The sequence below is a fragment of the Pholcus phalangioides genome, unplaced genomic scaffold (genome assembly GCF_987345545.1).
Source record: "Pholcus phalangioides strain wild (caught in Gottingen) unplaced genomic scaffold, Ppha-v1.0 ptg000015l_1, whole genome shotgun sequence".
NCBI lineage: Eukaryota > Metazoa > Arthropoda > Arachnida > Araneae > Pholcidae > Pholcus > Pholcus phalangioides.
This window is the reverse complement of record NW_028301608.1, coordinates 16,348,750-16,368,185: the sequence shown is the minus strand read 5'-3', so window position 1 is coordinate 16,368,185 and position 19,436 is coordinate 16,348,750. Positions and strand designations below refer to the sequence as shown.

Below are 19,436 nucleotides of genomic sequence, written 5' to 3'. Positions count from 1 at the left end.
ATCGGTAAAGCACCAGAATATAAATAAATCCATACAATATAAAAGTCCATGCATTAAAATCAATAACTTTTTTCCATCAGCTTTCAAATAAACCACTTGTACATACATGTTAAAAACAGTGAAGATCCAGCACTCGAGGCACTAGAACCCCCCACCTTAGCTGCGGCCCTGTCAGAAGACTCTGTATTCAAGCAACCCAACATTTACATTTCTATGGCACCACTCAGGTGACTAGAAAATCTAGCGACCGGACCACTAGCGATTTCACATACTAGTCAACTTTCTGCTCCAGTATAGCAATTCCGAAACATTCCTTGCAAGAAAAAGTTCTGAAACAATTCAGCACATCAAAGAGACTTCAGTTGTGTGTAACAAAAGCCTTGGCACTGCTGTCACGTGCAGGATGTGTGGGGGAGTGAAAGAACAGAAGAAAAGCAAAGGTGTGCTCTCAAAAGTCCTGCTTGATGATCTTCCAGTACAAGTTACTTGGGTCGCAACCAAATCTTTTGTAATATTCATAGCCTATATATTGATTCAATTGAAATCTCAGCAACATGGTTATTCCCTGCACATGCGAGATAATTAGACATGGAAACTACAATGTATTGCAGATTCCAAAAGGCAGTGTCCAACATTTTGCTGATTTCAATCTTGATTTTTTATTCAGTTTCAAATGTTTTATTTTTAATCTTGATCCCTCATGATGTTTTATTATAGTTTTTATCTTCATTTTTGCGTTTCAACTGCTGTAATATAATCCTGTTTTGGCGATTTTTTTCTTTGGCAAGAAAGCCATACAAAAGTTCATGACAGTTTCACTCTTGGCGACTTCTTCTCCTTCATACTTTCTGACATTTTTCACGCCAAAGAAAAAACATCAGCACATTACCAAAAGAGACTATTATAACTGTTTGCTCAACGTTGATTATAATGCACGGAAGGGGACGGGATTATAATGCACTTACATCATGGCAGGGTCGTCTTAAGAACACCATGGGCCCCGGGCCAAGTGGTTTTTCTGAGGACCTACCAGGTAAATTACAGAAAATTTCAACCAAATCTCATTTTTGTGAGGTCCTTCTTCTCTCGAGGCCCGGGTAGGCCCATGCATTAAGACGGCACTGCATCATGGGATGGCAAAGCGAGCCCGCTGATTTACCACTTCCATGCAAACCATCATGACAAAATAAACGCAGAATCATTAATTATCCCTGCATTGATTAATGGAGTTAGAGATTTAATGGAGCCAGAAATTTCCTTTTTGGGGGGGGGGAACCAAAGTGATAGAATAGATTTGGCAATCTTTTTCCCTTTTTCACTCATTTTCTCATATTTCCCCTACGCCCTTGAATATTCTCAAAGTAGAAAGTATCACATTTATAGTGGAAAGTAACTAACGAGTGATATTTTTTCTTGTGCATATATGCTTAATGTGGAAAGATTGTCTTTCATGTTAAATAAATTTCATTAAAGCGGAATTATTGCTTTTTTCCGCAATGCACAGTGGAAACATGTCTTAATGAACACCTCAGAGATGCAGTTACCCCTCTTTTACGGCCGAATAATGAAGTCAATCCCAGTTATAACGTTCCCATTTTACAACATTTCCTCGATTGGTACAACTTACTGTCTTGGTTTCGGCTTACTAATTCTCATTAAGATTTGTTGTTTAAAGCGCATAATTTCCCTTATATAATAAAAGTATGCATTTCAAACCCCTGATTAGAGATCACCCATTTTTTAAGGATGATTATTTCCCCCCCCCCCCCAAAAAAAATAGAGATTTTACTGTATTCGTAGCGAGTTTGCAAATGGTTTTCATCAAAGTGAATATGATCTAAACTTAGGAGCAAATAATTACATCCCATTAACATACATACTTTGTTATTTTCGGAGAAGAGGAGGAAGGATCTTCACTAGCGGCATTATCGGGACAAAGACTAACATCAGATTTAGAAGAATTGCTGTTTGTGGTGACTCTTGAAGAAGATCTGTTGTTGACGCGATCACTTTCGCTATCTCCAATGAAAGACTGGTTATCGTAAGAACTCCGTTTAGAAGAAGTTGACATTTCTTTTTATTTCTCAAAAAAGTTCTTCGATGAAGTTCTTCGACAATTTTCCTTTCAGGGAGCCGATTTTAAATCAACACGGCAAGCAAATACCATGTTTTTCCTTTCCAAAAGGAAAAAAAGAAAAAAAGTCATCCACACACTGTTATTGCTTTTTTTTTTTTCTCACGGAAAAGGGAAAGTCCTGAGTTTAATTACGTCATGCCGTCTACTAAGGTTTTTTTTGTTTCTACATCTCCGTTAGAAATTAGTCATAAAATTATTACCATCACTGGCGGAAAAGAGAAAATAATAATAAAGAAATTTTCTCTGAAGGTAACCTATATTGATATTTGTCAACACACGCCAATAATACACAAAAATTTTGTGAGCGGTTTGTGACATGGAGGTCAGGCACAAGTAAAATCGGAAAACCTCCGCCAGGTGGCGTATTTTATCCCCCCCCCCTTTGCTCTAGCGGCAGTGTTTGAAACTTTTTGAATGGTAAATATAAAGAGATGATATTTTTTCCGCCTGAAATATACTGAGAAATTGAGTTTTCTGGATGTTAATGCCGAAACTGATATTTGGAAAGAAAAGTGATTCGCCTCCTCCGGGAATCGAACCCGGATCCCAAATCACTTTTCTTTCCAAATATTAGTTTCGGCATTAACATCCGAAAAATTGAATTTCTCATTATATATTTTAGGCCGAAAAAATACCATCTCTTCATACAAAAACGCCAACTGGGGCGAAAATTGTTGTAGTTAAGGGAGGCTGCTACGACTCCACTCAGCGCTTCACGCTACTAATGCGTGTCAAAAAGGAATAGAAAAGTGTGTCTCTGGTGTGTTGGTTCGCGCACTTGCCCGTTATGCATAGAGGATCCGGGTTCGATTCCCCGAGGAGGAGAAAGCCGAGTTTTCCTAGGAATAGAACTTCTACGCTGTGTGCAGCGTCTTGGTTAAAAACCTGGAATTCAGGTTTTTTGGACCAATCAGCGTTTTCGCGCTGCACGCGCTGTATAAAAGCTGCTCCTAGGAAAACCAAGCCTCATATGCCGCCCTTAATGGCTACCCTGGTGGCCGCAGCCGTCTTAACAGCATCATGGGCCCCCGGGCTAAATAATTTTTCTGAGGCCCTACTTGGCAAATTCTCGAAAATTTCAACCAGTTTTGGTTAGTGCACCAATCATTTAGTAAAATCTTTTTTTCTTTATTAGCGCCCACGTGGCGCAGTGGTAAGATGTTCGTCTTCCACTAGGAAGGTTGCCGCCATGCCATAAATTCGAATCCAGCCAAAAGAACATCAGGAAAAGTTCTTTACCTATCGAGCCTGGGGTGACCACCGATAGATGTGAATTCATTTCCCACCCGTCTCCACTAGTTGGAAATTCCCATATGGCGATATATGACTGACGATGGTGAGCGGTAAAATAGTTCTTTGTTAGCATTGGTGTCGGAGCCAGGAGTGCACAGGGCCGTCTTAACAGCCTCAAGTGATTTTTCGGAGAGGCCCCTACCTAGCGAATTCTAGAAAAATTCAACTAGGACTACTTCTCATTTTTTTAGGGTCCTCCCTCTTCTTACAAGCCCCCCATGCCATGTTCGGAAATGTGCCGCGAGTAACTTGAGCGATGTAAGCCTGCTTAAGTGCACTAAAACTGCGCCACATGTCACAAGGATATCACTCAGGGGATCTTTGAATGCACCACGGATCGCTTGAGTGTTCTGGAACTGTGCCGCGGGTCACTTAAGTGATCTGTGAATGTGCCACGGGCCTCTTAAATAATATGGAATTGTGCCATAGGTCACCTAAGCAATCTGTAAATGTGCCGCTTAGATCATTTTTACAAAATTAGGTTTCGCTATATATACAGACTACCAGCAACTTTCAGACCTCCCCCAATGTTCTTTTCATAACGGTGCCTCTGGCTACAACGCAACAAATGGCAGAGCAATACAACTCAAGATCGTCGCAAAGCACATCCGTACGCTCTACAAGATGGATCTTAGAACAAATTTGTTTTAATAGCCGGCGACCAACAATAGTCTCTTTGATTTCGCTGAAAAACCGAAGAAAACGGCTTTTGTGGGCCAGAGAGTACTGATATTGGCACTTGATGAATGGAAGAAGGTTGTCTGGTCTGAAGAGTCAAGATTTCTTCTCCACGAAGTTGATGGCAAGATCCATGTGTGGCGCAAGCAGTATGAAGCCATGGATCCGGGATGCCACATGCCAACTGTTCAAGCGGGTTGCAGCGGAATCACGTCCGGGAGAGCATTTTCCTGGTATACATACACTTTTGGTCCCATATTGGAGACCACATTATACCTAGAGACATTGCAACCTCTCTAAACTTCAACGGTTGGCCTACAGATGGTCGAAGTAGAAATGAATAATTTTTTATTCTATGTTTTGATTCCCGGTGGAGAAAAAAAACTTTTCTTTCCCAAGTTCACCTCGGCATAATATCCAGAAAATCTTTTGATTTGATGTATCGTGGACTGAAAAAAAAGATCATCCATCTCTACTGCCGCCACCTCTGGCCAATCACTGAAGTTAAAATTGCGATATCTCTACTCAGCAAGTCACGCTACTGTGCGTATTAAGCGAAGAAAGATTGTGCCATTGTCGAGGGAATAGCGAAGGGGGGACTTGGGGGTCTGGTTCCCCCGAAATGTGAGAAAATGAGCGAAAAAGGGAAAAAGATGGTCAAATCTATTGTTCTATCACTTTGGTTCCCCCCGAATGAAATTTCTAGCTACGCCCCTGGCCACTGTGATATGAATGACAGTTGTGGGGCTAAAGGGGATTGAGCCCGGGGGCCCGAGACGATTCTTATCATTTTTTGTACTTTTTCACACTATATAAATTCAATATAGAAGGACCTGTGAGAATATGACTCACCAAAGATCCCAGCGCAAGGGCCTTGCTGCAGGATGTGGGGGGGGGGGGGGCTATGACCATTATAGCCTACCACAGCGCACTGGTGTGCTTGCCTAAATTGCAAGAGGTCCTGGGTTAGATTTCCGGTGGAAATAACGAACTTTTCTTTCGCAAATTCACCTCAGCATAAAATGCAGAATGTCCCTTGATTCGAAATATATTATAGAGACATGGCTCCGACATTCTACAGTAGAGCCCCCAAATTGAACCTTTGGCAAGCCCCGGACGAAATTTTTCACGGGCCCTGTGTAGTGAACTTATAGAGTAAAAAAACAAAAAGAAATTTTCCTGGGCCCCGGTCTGAAGCCCTGTCAGCCCCCACCCTTGGGGCCTTGGGGGGGGGGTTGTGCATGGAATATTATTCTTTTTTGCATGGGGCCCTCCGGTCCCCCAACCTTTTCAAGCCGTGGCCATGGCCCTCATGTACTGGAGTGGGGGCCCTTAGGGGCCATTCAAGTATTACGTAAGCAGATTTTCAGCCATTTTTGACCCCCCCTCGTTAGCAGCTTAGAATATTTCATATCTTCAAAAAGGGGTGGTTGATGATGTAAGCAACCTTCAAACCCCCCCCCCCCCCCTTGTCATCAAAAGTCAGCAAATCCGAACCCCCCCCCCCCCATCCCGATACTGACGTAATACTTCAATGACCCCTTAGACTGAGATCTTTGGGGACGCGTTCCGAAGGTTGTGAAACACTGCTCTGGCCTACATTTTTCAATTCCGGGACAAATGGTCAGATTATAGGATCGAAAATCCCACCAGTGAACATCTTTAACAAAAAAAAAGATCTTTTATTGTAAATATTATTGGATAAAATATTTTCTTTCGTATAAAATTAACTTATTTTTGAACAAAACAAAAAGATCATCTTCCATATATTCATTATTGTGGTTTCTCGACTCCGATCTCTTACGCAAATTTATTATAATAAAGAAGAAGATATTAAGACTAACTTGTCAACAACAGAAGATATTTTGCCTTATCCCCTTGTGAAACGTCTCGTAACCCGGTTGGTCCACGACGCGTTAGGTGAATTTTTTTCTTCTTTTAACAAAACGAAGTTGGGTCAACGTGTTATTTTGCTCCGGGATCGTTTTCGGCGATTACGTTGTACTCGAATAATAATTTCGTAGATAGTGTATTTTAACGGTAATAACTTACGAAACATGGTCAAAATGAGGGATATGTTGCTGAGTTTGTTGACAGTGGCCGCATACTCGTGCTACTTGGTGGAAGGAGTCTTGAAAGAGAGTGATTGCGAAGTGTGCTTCGGGGTCGTCAACAAACTGAAGGACTCGCTGCCGGAATCGCAGAAATCCTCGGTGCCGGCCATCGAAGCCAAGTTCAAGGAGTTCTGCAAGGCGTCCAAGAAAGCCGAGAACCGATTCTGTTACTACATCGGTGGCCTCGAGGAATCGGCGACGAAGATCGTGTCCGAGATGTCCAAACCTCTGAGTTGGGGCCTCCCCGCCGACAAGATCTGCGAGAAGCTCAAGAAGAAAGACGCTCAGGTTTGCGACCTGCGCTATGAGAAGGTCATAGATATCAACAACGTCGATCTCAAGAAGCTTAAAGTCAAGGATTTGAAAAAGATCTTGTCCGACTGGGACGAGAGGTGCGAGGGCTGCTTAGAGAAAACTGATTTCATCAAGAGGATCGAAGAACTTAAACCGAAATATGTAAAAACAGAGTTATAACAATTTTTTTTAATTACTATGTTGAATGCGGCATGTGACTCATGTTCCTTGGTGCGAACAAGCTGTGATGACAATGACGTACTTCCTTCGAACTCCCGTGTACAGTAGTTACTCGCAAACTTTTTTTTGTAGTTATCCGTGATGGTTCATTTGTCTTTCCTAAGTTCATAAATCCGGTTTTTAATTTAGAAATGCTACCTCTTTGTGTATAACCAAAGCTATGTTTTATTTCATTGATTTATGATTAATAATTTTGAGCGTGCAACAATGTCAAAAGTCTAGTGTCTTCGAGAAACAACCAGCAACTGGTCCGTCGCTTTGTGAATTGGCGAAGTGACTTAAGTCTGGATAATGCAAAGACACTAGACTTAAGACAAGGACAGCAACATGCATATTCATTCGTAATTTGAGCATTCAATATTTTTTTCTCCTGGCAGATGTATGTACAAAATGAATTTTCAATTCTCATTTTTATGAGCTAATAAAATTTTGCCGTGTGAATTAATACCTGTGATTAATTTAAAAATAGATAAAGCGTGTTTTTGGATTAAGATAGATGTTTTGAAATTTAATACATTTGGTCTTTCTTTAAGTATATTATTTAATGTGGAAATATTTTGATTTTCAATTGTTAAGTCAGGATGTGACATTAACATACCAAAATTGCTGAAAAAAAAGTTAGGGATACTTTACTTGTTTTCACTGATGCGGTGTAGAAATCTTGTATTTGTTTATTTATTAAATGAATTTTATATGAGAAATTTTTTTGTTAATTCTGTGTGTATTGTCATATTTCGATCCATAAATTCTATTTAAATTAGTTCTTAAAGTTCAGAAATTTGTGCCAATGCAATGAGAGATTTGTCTAGCAGAAATTTGGGTGTTTCTGGACCATGGGTGGAGATACGGGGGGGGGGGGGGGGCATTGTCTCCCCAGTGTTAAAGGTGGATATGTATATGTGAATTATCGTGCCCCCAGACTTTCAAGTCAATCTCCGCCTATGTTCTGGACCCTTCACAAAATCAAATTAATGCAACATTTAAAATATTTCATACAGATAAAATCATTGTTTTATTTCCCATGCACAAAATTATAAATCGCAAAACTAAAACCCTATAAACAAGGTCGTAACTAGCTGTTCCTGCGCAAGTATTTGTATTTACGCCCATCTGGTCTTTTCCTAGGCTGTGCGGGTGCACCTGCCTAGTTACGGCACTGTCTATAGACACAGGACATGCTTCTGGTGGTCCCATTATTTTCAAAGTAACTATTAAAATGAAAAATACTCAATATTTTTCTATTTATACTGACTCGTATTTCTTTATTACCTGCATGTTAGCCATCTATAGCAGTCTTTCTGAACCGACAGGTCGCGGTCCGGTACTGGGCCCTGACATCATTCATACCAGGCCGCGAGTAATCAGCTGTTTCATTTTTTTCTCATTAATTTTCCGTTGGTCTTGTGTTTGACCGGGCCGCAGGCTTGCCAAGGTTGAGAACCAGTGATCTATTGGGCTATGCTTCTGAAATGTATAGTTAGTATTCTAGGGTTAAGGACCTGCATTGATGAAATACAAAGCATCCTGTTAGGGAAGATATCTTGCAAATTGCTGATTGAAGGGTTAAAGATGGTACATAGGTCAGCATGTAAGAAATTCCATAGAGGTGGTATTATTAGTAACATAGCGAAAAAACAAATACCATTTACAGTCATGATTCCCATTCAACTAAACATATCCAAACCCAACATTTATATCACTACAATTAAGAAATTTAACCTAAAAGATATAGACAATGAATACAACTAAGAATTAGTTTTTGAAAGGTAAAATTTACAGGCTTCGACAAGCAATCAAATTGTTTCCAGAACAGAAGTGTGCAGACATTGAAACATTTATAATTTTCTTCCTTGGAGCATTTATATACTGAACAAGACCATGCAATGGACAGTTGAACTTGCAGTTACTTGCTCGTGAACAGCATCGGCTACCAGACATCCACTTAATACTTATGTATATACAGGGTGGAGAGAGAGTGTCATATATATATAAAAATAACTTAGCCAATATATAGAAGCACCTAGCCATATAGGTGGATACGGGGGGGGGGGGGGGCAATGTTCCCAGCATGAAAATGACAGATTGATCAAATGTTCATGCACATATCTGCCCCAGCCTTTCATATCTATCTCCACCTAAGCTCCTAGCCACTGCAAAAATCGAATTCGTGATAGATGTTTCAAAGTATGCGCTTCAAGCATGAAGAGAAAAACAAAACTAGCTCGCTCTCATGGTCATGCCTCTCATTTTAGAGCATATACTCTTGAACACATATTGAATTTCATTAGAATTTGCCAATTTTTACAGCCACTAGGTGCTCTTATACCGACAATGGTTATTTTTATAACTATCCTATATATATATATAACAGCCCGTAAAACTAGGATTTCGCCTCCCCCACTGGAACTTTAAAATTCAATAATTTTGTGTTCTTTGATCCCACCTAAAAAATTTCCGCCTCCCTAAATTTTGGTGCCCAGAACACTTCCAGCCCTGATATGTAGAGATGTCACCCTCCATTATTCATATAAGGTGTAGGTAATGATACGAGTGTACAGATGGTACGGAATCATCTCTATGTTGTATCCAGTTGCCTATTCATTTTGCAGATGAAAAGTGGCATCTCAAAATATGAAATCATAGTTTTGCTACCAGAAAAACATTTGAGTGTTCAGCGCCAGACTTCTAGTACACACAGGATTCAAGGGCATGTGCACTTGAGTGGAGAAGTTTACAATTATGTACTTTTAATTATGAATTACAGGGGGAGGGGTCTAGGTCAGTGGTTCTCAACCTTTGAAAGCCCACGGTCTGGTTGGTTTTGTTTTTGTAAAAGGCTTGGTCTAGCACACGATTAATGTGAAATAAGTGGGTAAAAATTAAACGATGAACCATTCACAGCCCAGTTAGACTGTCAGGGCCCAGTAGTCAAGAAACACTGATGATGATTCACCCCACTTTTGTATAAGGCAGCTATTTTTGTGATAAACATTTGAATCATTTTGATCAATTTCTTTTAATGTCATTCATTTTATTGAATGAAAATGATAAACATTACGAGCAAAAATGATTAAATAAAACATTTTTTTTCTAAATTTCCTAATTGTATGTGACACCAATATCTCAAAAAATGGCCACTTCCCATATTGGCTACCGCCTGAATATTAGAAGCTAAGACTACTTCAGGCTTTTTTTTTGTCGCCACAACCATATGTTCTTAACCATTTAGAATTTTTGTATTGAATTTTAAATTTGGAACGAAAAATTTAGGACACCAGAGTCCTATCGTCCTCATTCCAAAGCTACTTTAAAAGTAAAACCAATCAAAAAGTAATATAAATATAGGTGTCATAATTTTTTTAAATTTTATTACTTGAATGAGTTAATAAAGAGTTTAGAAAAGTACAGTGGAACCCCTGCAATGAAACAGAAAAACCAAGAGATCAAAAACTTTTCCATTTACGTTTCAGTTTTGTAAAAGTATATTTTTATCTGAAGGCACTAATCATCAATGGGAATATCTTTTGATTCTGTTCAAAGCAGGTTTGTATCTCAGAGTTTGTTTTTGGCAGATTTATGGTTTTGCTGCTCCTCCCATTCCAGAGTAGTCTAATTTTCTTCCTGAACTTTGCAGCTCTGGGCTGTAGCCCATTACTTCGTAAATACGCCTCTATCTCTTGAGTTACTCATGTGCTTGCATACTTTCTTGGTCATTCTTTTGGCCTTTCACAGACCTGACCCCATTCTCTCTAGGCCAGTTTGGTGAGACAGACAGACTTATGGTATTACCGCCTGGGAACTTTACAAATTTTACTGCCCTTCTAATTTCCTTTACCACTCATTCCCCAAATTGAGCTCCCACCAGTCTTAGGCTTCACTGTAATTAGAGAATGTGAAAATAATGAATGCATACATTTCCCCCTTTCTATCAAAAAGATAATTTTATTTCACTAGTGTGGAATCTGCTCGATCATTTCCCTGACCAAAACTTAAGAAATAAATGCAATTCAAAATCGTAATCTTCCGAATGTTTTCCAAGTTTTTTTTTACTTGTATGGAATGCAGTAAAAATTCTATATAACCATATTACTCTTTGGCTCACATATGCACTTTTATAGTGTTAATATATTGCCATTCTTCATAACAATATGCTCCTACAGTCCCTTGATTGTTACATAGCTGTTTCACCGTATTTGCATATTTCCTTGACTTTCACCAAGTATTTTAAACATTTTGCCTGACCATTTTTCACATAGATGGAAGAATTTATTGATAAACAGAAAAAAACATCTAAAATTTAATCACTGAAAACTACATTCGAGCCGATAGCACATTATATCAAGTTCCGAAATATTAAATTCTTTTGAGTTTTACACAAACTACTCTTTCATATTGATTGAGTCCAGCTTTGGATCTGGAATGAAAAAAAGAAAAAGCATTTTAATAACAGTTATTTTATTAATTCAATTTATATCAGCCCTCAAATTATAATGGGCTGTTGAGTCATTCTTATTTTACAAACAAATATTAAACCGTTGTAAAAATTTTGACTCCTTTATTAAGTATTTTTTTCTTCACATTAAAAAATTATGTAAAATCCAAAAATAGTAAATTAATCCATAATAAATTACAGTCGAACCCTGATTTAACAAATTCCTTGATTCTAATAATTATTTAAGAAGTTTCTGTATATATAATTGTGTTAATCTCATCCCGATTTACTTTTCCTCAATTTAACGAATAAAAATTCTAGTTTCAGCTGATTCGTTGAATCTGGGTTCAACTGCATAACTTCAAGACAAATCAATTAAATTGTGTACAATCATAGGCATATTTGGCTCATGGACCCACAACTTCCTTGATATATTCACCACTATCTCCATGATGCCTATAGAAATATTTGGTTTGAGAATCCTCCCTCACAATAGTTTTGAACACTCAAAATATTTCCAATAACTTTATGACAGTGTACTATAGTTTTTCTGCTGTTTATTAATGGCCATATTAATAAACAGCAGAAAAACTTTTACTTGTAAAAAATGAAGTACAGTAAAACCTCTCTTTTGCGGACAATGGCTAGACAAGAAAAACTTGTCTGTAAAAGAGTAGTAACCGTTAATTAGGGGTTTGAAATGCATGTTTTTTATTATACAAGGCTTATTTAATGGGGTTCCAGGGGTAACAGTAAATTTGGAAAACCCGCAAATAACAAAAACCATAAACTTATGTTTTTTTATACATCTCATTTATATCTGCAGGTGAAGAGGGGTATCCAGTGATTTTCGACAATATTTTCTGAAAGAATATTATAATGTCTTTTAGGATTTTCTTCATTTCAGTTAATTTGTTAGAGTATGGTGACTTCTAACAGGGACAATGGCTAAATTTGATAGTGCCTGGGCTGTGTTTGGTTTCAAAGAAAGCAAGTATGGTACAAGGCTTTCCTCTCTTCTGTTTCTACACGTCAAGAACATACCATAGATGGTTCATGTCATGGAAACAATCCACTGCCAATTTTAAATTATGAAGCCCTCGTGCTATGTTGCTCATAATGAACTTCTTTCCCTTTTTAATCTTGATCATCATGTAGTATTGCTTCAGTTTCAGGAGCTTGACTAACTCCCCATATAGATTTTTGAATTTCTGTGTTAATTCTTTAATTTTATTTGACATTCACATCATTGAAGACTTCTCCATCCATCTGCTTCATTAACGTGACGACATCTTTTATAATTTCTTTGACTGGCTCTGTAGAAATGAATGTGTCCTGAGTCATACATTATAGCCAAAAGTTTTTCCAACATGAGATGACTGTTCTCATCTATATAGCTTCCACAGCTTTAGCATTGACACTAATGGCATTGATGAAATTCATCCATTGCCTGTACAATAATCATTGAGCAAGGAGTATAGTGAGCCATAAATGTTCGCATAGCATCCAATCAAGTAGCTAAATGATAGATGTAGACTTAAAAGGCATATAAAGGACTTTAAGCACAAGAAAAAACTTCAGGAGTGGTTTTTAAAATACTTATTCAACATGTACAATTTATATTTTGTCCCGATATGAGAATTAACACTGCAACCAAAACACTGGCCTAATGTATTTATGTTGTCAGAGTTATACGTGTTTCATGTTCTAGTGGTGCTATCTATCTTTTGTATTTTGGAATCAAAATATTGGGTATCTGAATTTTCGTATTAAAGTAGGTAGGTGGTTTAAGGAAAACACTGTAAACCAGGACTTGACAAATCAAAATGAATCAAGGCATCAGCTAAACTACTTGGAAGCTAAGCATGAATTTTCCTCAAAAAAATAATCTTAAATAATGTTTTTTTGATTTGAGACTTATGACCCAGTCCCATCTTCATGCATGGTGGGGCCCGCCTTGAGCCTAGGAGGGGGGGGGGGGCTCATAATTATGTGATCTGATGCCATCATTTTTTATGGTAAATAATTATAAATAAAATCATTTTTTATATGCAAACTTGCAGGCTGGTTATTTCAGCCAGATAGGTGTCTCTCAAATCGCTTTCCCAGAGGCCTCACGATGCTCCTGAGACAACATTGGCATTGGGAGCTCTATCCCAATCTGGAGCCGTCCCTTTGGCTAGGATCTTTTGTGTGGGCTCTCCTCTCTAGTAAATTTATAATACAGTATCCAGCAGAGTTTACACTAGATAAAAAATTCCTTTAGCAAAAAAACGAAAATGGGGGAAAAGCTTTAGCAAAATGCTGCAATGCTAATGATTTATGGTTGGATGTCTTCTCGTTTCGTACCTCCTGTACACATTTTTATGAAAGTGGCTATTACTTCTTTCGCATTCTAAAATTTTCTCTCACATTTTGCGGAAAATGCGACCATAGTTTAAACCCGGGTAATTCAGGCTGAACCTTGTTATTCACATTCTTGGTGAATGAGTAGGTATGGAGACAGAGGAACATAGTAATTTATGAAATAATTTAACAGGCAGGCTGGTAATTTCAGTTAGATAGGGACTTTGAACATCATCTGCCTGGAGGTTTACTATGCTCTTGAGATGGACCTGTTATGACCAATTGCTATGTTGGAGATTACACTGACATGAAATCTGAAAAATTTATAATTACAATTTAACGAATCGCATAGTGGAAATTTTAGGCACCAATACCGATATTCTAGTTGCCAGGTTTTATTAACTGGCTACCTGGGCTACGTGGGGTATCATACATATATCTTGTATATATTTCTCAGGGAATTTCTAACCTTTCGTGCCAGAAAGTGTTGTGTGTACGAGTGGCTCCTTACTGTATTTCTGATTCCGATTTCTTCAAACGTGTATTTCTTGTTTGAGAGGCACTATCTGTCCTCCTTAGTGGAAGTGTCACATGTTTGAATTTTCATGTGTATGTAAGTATTGCATAAAGGTAGGTCTACATATGTTTACTAGCTTTGACTGTGGGAAAATGAAATCTTTTCCTGACCACTTGCAAAACAGTTGCAATTGCAGCACCATACTGATTCCTAGAGGTGAAATGCCAGCCAAAACTGTAATCTGATCCACCTAAATTAGACGTCTGTCAAGTGCACGTTGCTGGGCTTACAATAAAATATTTTGCAACATTGATAGGATAGGAAATTTTATCAAACTACTTAAGGATAACTCGTTGCACGCGGATGTAGATGAGCTTTTAAAAGTCTGCTTCTTCTCCATAGAGAGAGATTTCAGCAAATCACTGAAGAACAGCCAATAGCGTTTCCCCTGCTCAAGGGTGAATGATATATGTCAAACTTCTGTGCCATCACGTTTCATGAAACATTTTAGATAAATCAATACAAAAAAAAAAAATGATTTATCAAAATGAACTCGCAACGGAAAAACTTGATAAAGCTTTTCACATGGTGAATTTCCCCAATCAGGAAGATTCAAAAGCAAAAGAATATCACTATATATTACCTTCAAACTTGAAAGTGGGAAACTTTGTGAGATCTTCTTTATCTCCACCATACTGTTTCTTAATTTTGACTAGTGTATCTTCCAACTCTTTCTGCGTTGAAGCACTCGCTCCAACCATTTTGCCTCCCTGTGCCCTAAGTTAGAAAAATATTACAAATATATATAACATATATAATGTTTGATTAATATCTTCAAACTTGAGCCAAAACTAATCATCAAAATTTTTTTCTGATCGATTTATGTGTATTACATGTCAAAATGCTCTTTAAAAAGAAAGGAAAAAAAATTAATTAAATTGGGTTGATATTTTTACTAGGGCCATTTGAGTTAGGTAACCTAACACATACCTCAAGTCTTAACTTGAAAAAAACAACCATTAAAAATGAAGGTAAACGTGTATCTCTGGAGCGAAAAGATTAAACTGTCATTTTTGTCATACCTATAAAAACATTTAAAATAGCTTTTCCCAACTCACAAGTTGACAGCTATGTTATGGTCTTTGTAATACATGACATGCCACAATCAAGATGAGTGAATGAGTATTACGGACAATCCAACACAACAAGTCAAGATTTACAACTCTGAATTATTACTTAATGGCAGGAAGTTATTTCAAGTGTATTAACAGAATTTAAACTTTGAAATATTAGAAATTTTGACAAAATTTTTAATTTCATCAAAGTCTTGCTCCTTCGCAATGACAATCCACAACTTCAATCAATGGAGAATCAATCATTCCCTCAAGTTGTTCCCAATCACTCACAAACCATGTCTCGGACTTCCTTTACTTCTATGGACCTTAGAGGGCGATCAAACGGCCAGAACTGAATTCAGGAGCATCGAAAATGGAGAACCAGACTTCCCAGGTGGAGTCGGAATATGACATTTGAAGTAAGTAACAAAGACGAAAATGCAAGACCAAGTCAAGTTGAACTGTGCACATAGATGCCAGAATCTGGGGGCTGAAGTTATTTCAGCTCCCCAATAAATTTTTGTAAGTGGCTGATCCTCCCTATAATTAATAAATATGCAATTTAACGCATCCTCCCCTTCTACATGCGGGCTTGAGTCCTTTACATTTGAGATAAACAACAACTTTTAGCCCCCGCAATCTTTTCATGTGTTGGCGCCTCGGACTACGCAGAAACGATCTTGCTACTGCCTTATATACATGTATATGGCTGGCTACTGTCAAGGTGGCCTATTAGTACCGATTACATTCCTCATTTGTATACCATTTATCACTCTGGAAACGTCAGATGGCGGTACCAGCAGCAACACCATGGCGTTTCCCACCGAGCATCACATCCGATGACTTCAGCGCGACTCCAGACAATGTGACTTGGGATTTTAGGTGAAAATATTATTAGAGATATAAAAATTAATTAAATAGCACTTATGTGAATTGGGTGGGCTTCTCTCCACTCACGACAGATCCAATCCCGCTACAAATATCAGCTTACCTTGCTCTGAAGTTTACATTATATTGCTGGTATGAAAACATTTTCAAATCAATGCTGCGATAAATACACTTGTTCCGAATAATGTCTTACAAGTCCTTGAAATGATCAGAGGATGAAAAAAATTTTCAGGAAGTCACAGATTTATTCACCGAAAACAGCTATTTACAATTATTTACAAATCGCAAGAATCTCAAATTGAGGATAAAGTCCAACAACACTCTTCTTCTTGTGACTCGTCAAACGTTCTGGAAATAGAAAATTCCAGCAAAACTCAATCACTGCTCGTAGTTCTAGGAAAAAGTGGCACTTCTGGATGGGGACAGACTTTTCCCCAGAGTGTTCTACACCAGCGGTTCTCAACCTTTTCAACCCACGAAACCTTTTCCAGTATGTAATTTCTATGGCAGAGCCCCGGATGCCTATTTTTCATTTATTCATCAAAGTTTGATTTATTTTTATTATTCAAAAATATTTTTTTCAAATTTACTGGCTTTCTTTTCCTCAAGTGGCCACAGAGCACCGGTTGAGGACCGCTGTTCTAGACCAATAGAATGATCTCTCTTCTTTTCCTCATGACTGTTAACTTGAGGGATCTTTAACAAACTATATTACAAATATTTTTCGTAGCACATTCAAAAGAAAAACACATGCCATCAGCAAAATACAGTATGTACAAAAAGTATACAACTCTCAAAATAATCTTACATGCTTTGCTTATTGTATTCCCTCAATTTATCCAAGAAAAGCTTCTGAATCGGATCGCTAGCAACCTTGTCTACATACAGAGCCGAACATACACCGAAATTCCTTCGCAAGCTGTACAGTAAAATTTCTCGGAACTGAACGCCACTTCTGAGAGCTTGTAAGGAAAGCATCTTCTACCTACAAAAGAAAAAAAAAAGAATGAAAAGTAAAAAAAATTGCTGTATATACTCTCATATTAAGCTGATTTTTCCCCCCCCCCCCCCAAAATGATACATTTCAGAGAAAAAAAATATAGGTATATTTCTTGAGAAAACAATGAGAGAATTTGAAGGTAATTGAGAAAACAATTAAAAAAATTCCAAATACAAAGCTGCTGACGAAAAAACTTGTGTTTACCACATGGCTGTTAATGGAATACAATAACGATTATTCAGGAATTTCGGCAACCAAGGGCTTACCCCTGATAAATGATTGCCGATAAACGCTACGTAAACAAAGTCACGTCTTTGCCAGTTGCTTAAATGCAGCCACCAAGACTTTTTTTCCGGTTGCTCGATGGAAATGACCACGGCTGTTCTCTATGGGTGTTTTTCCTAATGACGACAACAGTCATTGACTTCACGACGTGAAAACTCGCATAAAATCTAATTTTCTGCCAAAATCCGGAGAGTAGGAGGAAGGATGAAAAATCCGGAGTCTCCCGTCTAAATCCGGAGTCTCCCGTCTAAATCCGGAGAGTTGGCAGGTCTGTCTATTGTATATAGGTCTGCAACGGACCCTCCACTGACTGAAATATAACCGTATATAAAAAAAGGTTTTTTGGGGTTGAACCCACACCATCTTTGAGCCGAGATTATGGAGTATTTTCACAGAAAAAAACCCTTTATCTTGAGAAAATCCTGTGCATGCTACTAACCTGAAATATTCTGCGGTAAAAGTTTCCATAATAGTATTTTTCTACACTTTACTTAAAATTCTTCCAGAGATTGTTTTGCAACAGTACTGCAACATCACAGATTTCCACATATTCTCATTTAGGGCCGTCGACCACTTTACAAGAAAACATTAATATGCTTTTCTATCTAGTCTGGACGTCCCATTGTGCTCTAAGCTACTGTTACTTGACCATACATGCACTGTGCAAACATTTCTCTGCAGCATTTCTAATGAATTGTTACATGTCAGAATTTATACTCTGAGGTGCATGGATAGACCCTAACGTATTTATGTTGCCTGAGTTGTACTACCATTGATCTTCCATATTCAGAAGTGAAGAGGACAAATTCTTATATTTCAATATTACATAATTATGTTGAAGGTCTGCCCGCTCTCTGCGGGGAGACACCCCATGATGCTGCAAGAATTGCTCTATTTTTTTGAGAGGGGGACCCACTTTAGGGCAGTAAGAGGACATTCCTGCTACTGGACAAAAAAGGGACGTTAGGAAAACGTTGGTTGAATTGTTTTTCCAGAGGCCTCTATGATCCCCTTAGGACAGTGATTCCCAACGTGGGTGTTAACGCCAGTTGGGGACAAAAAAGACTGGGAAAGAACAATCCTGGGCCAAAAGAGGATACTAAGCTCCACAATGCACCTCGTCCATATTCCTCTGCGGGACTACTAACAAATTGGTACATGTTGGAATGTGTGTCGGTATTGTGAACCTGAGATGAAGTTTGCTTCTGTCTAATGCTTGTTATAATGCTGCCATCTGTTTTTCAAACTATGGGGGAAATGTAATGATAGAATATTTTTACTGTTGCAGGGCTGCTGCTTTCTGTGGCGAGACTTTTTAATGGGAAAGACCGGCTTGAATTCGCACTTCAAAGTTGAAACAGAAAATCAACTTCAGCTGACCTTTGCTGTGGCGCCAGTAGGGTGCCAAAGGAGGTTACATGACACACCCCCATGGAGTCACCGGTTACTACTTTCGTTGTTACGATTGTTATAATTTAAATTACGCCAATTTTTATATCAAACGCATTAGTCTTAATATCGACACAGCATCAACCTCCGTTTTAACAACATGCAATTTGCAGCCAATTTTAGGGATATCGCCATTTGGCGTTCAAATTAAACAAACTTAATACTGAATGAATAAATATTTTTTGTTATAAAATTTATGAGAACACACTGTTTCATTTAATCCGTTTTAAAACTAAAAATCTATCCCACATATAAGGCACGTCTTTCCTATCTAAGTTTATGATTACCACTGAGTCACGTGAAACAAACAAAAATAAGGGGAAAAAAACATTTAAGGAGTTAGTAAACTGATTTCTCAAATATAATAAAACCACTAAAATACACACCGATAATGTATTTCAAATACCCAAAACTTAATTACAAACACAATACGATCATAGGAGAAGAGGGCAGAACAGTATCAAGTTAAATTACATGAGGAGAAGGAGAACAGCATCATGCATCCGGATTACAACAAATAAATTAAAATTGAAATAATTTTTTTTTCGATTGATGTAATGTAGTTTTTAGAATTTATGTGAATATTTTTTTGCAAGAGTTAATTCTCTTGATGAATAATCAATATATTTCTTACTGGATTTTGAAAGA

The 19,436-nt window shown here is 38.0% G+C and overlaps 3 protein-coding genes across 3 annotated transcripts in view; 1 reads left to right on the top strand and 2 right to left on the bottom strand.

The window, feature by feature from the left end:
• GramD1B (GRAM domain containing 1B) overlaps positions 1-2,467 on the bottom strand; it is a 39,641-nt gene extending 37,174 nt beyond the window's left edge. Inside the window, exon 1 of the mRNA XM_089243041.1 lies at positions 1,881-2,467. Within this exon, the coding sequence (XP_089099167.1) occupies positions 1,881-2,071 (191 nt within the window). The 5' untranslated portion in view covers positions 2,072-2,467. The remainder of the gene's footprint in view (positions 1-1,880) is intronic.
• A 3,491-nt stretch (positions 2,468-5,958) lies between these two features.
• Positions 5,959-7,054, top strand: Manf (mesencephalic astrocyte-derived neurotrophic factor). The gene has a single exon (XM_089243040.1). The coding sequence runs from the start codon at positions 6,166-6,168 to the stop codon at positions 6,694-6,696; it is 531 nt and encodes a 176-aa protein (XP_089099166.1). The 5' UTR covers positions 5,959-6,165; the 3' UTR covers positions 6,697-7,054.
• Positions 7,055-11,039: 3,985 nt separating this feature from the next.
• On the bottom strand, positions 11,040-19,285 carry LOC149075555 (ATP synthase peripheral stalk subunit F6, mitochondrial-like). The gene is made up of 4 exons (XM_089243039.1): positions 19,175-19,285; positions 16,863-17,039; positions 14,695-14,828; positions 11,040-11,170 (listed from the first exon to the last, which is right to left on the bottom strand). The coding sequence occupies exons 2-4, from the start codon at positions 17,030-17,032 to the stop codon at positions 11,136-11,138; spliced, it is 339 nt and encodes a 112-aa protein (XP_089099165.1). The 5' UTR covers positions 17,033-17,039; positions 19,175-19,285; the 3' UTR covers positions 11,040-11,135.
• Positions 19,286-19,436: the final 151 nt, after the last annotated feature.

Excerpts from the sequence above, each read along its gene's own strand:
- LOC149075555 (XM_089243039.1), bottom strand. The coding sequence starts at position 17,032 with ATGCTTTCCTTACAAGCTCTCAGAAGTGGCGTTCAGTTCCGAGAAATT. Across the intron at positions 14,829-16,862 it reads GAATACAATAAGCAAAGCAT|GGCACAGGGAGGCAAAATGG; the intron begins GTAAGATTATTT and ends TTTCTAACTTAG. Across the intron at positions 11,171-14,694 it reads TCCCACTTTCAAGTTTGAAG|ATCCAAAGCTGGACTCAATC; the intron begins GTAATATATAGT and ends TTTTCATTCCAG.
- Manf (XM_089243040.1), top strand. The coding sequence starts at position 6,166 with ATGGTCAAAATGAGGGATATGTTGCTGAGTTTGTTGACAGTGGCCGCA.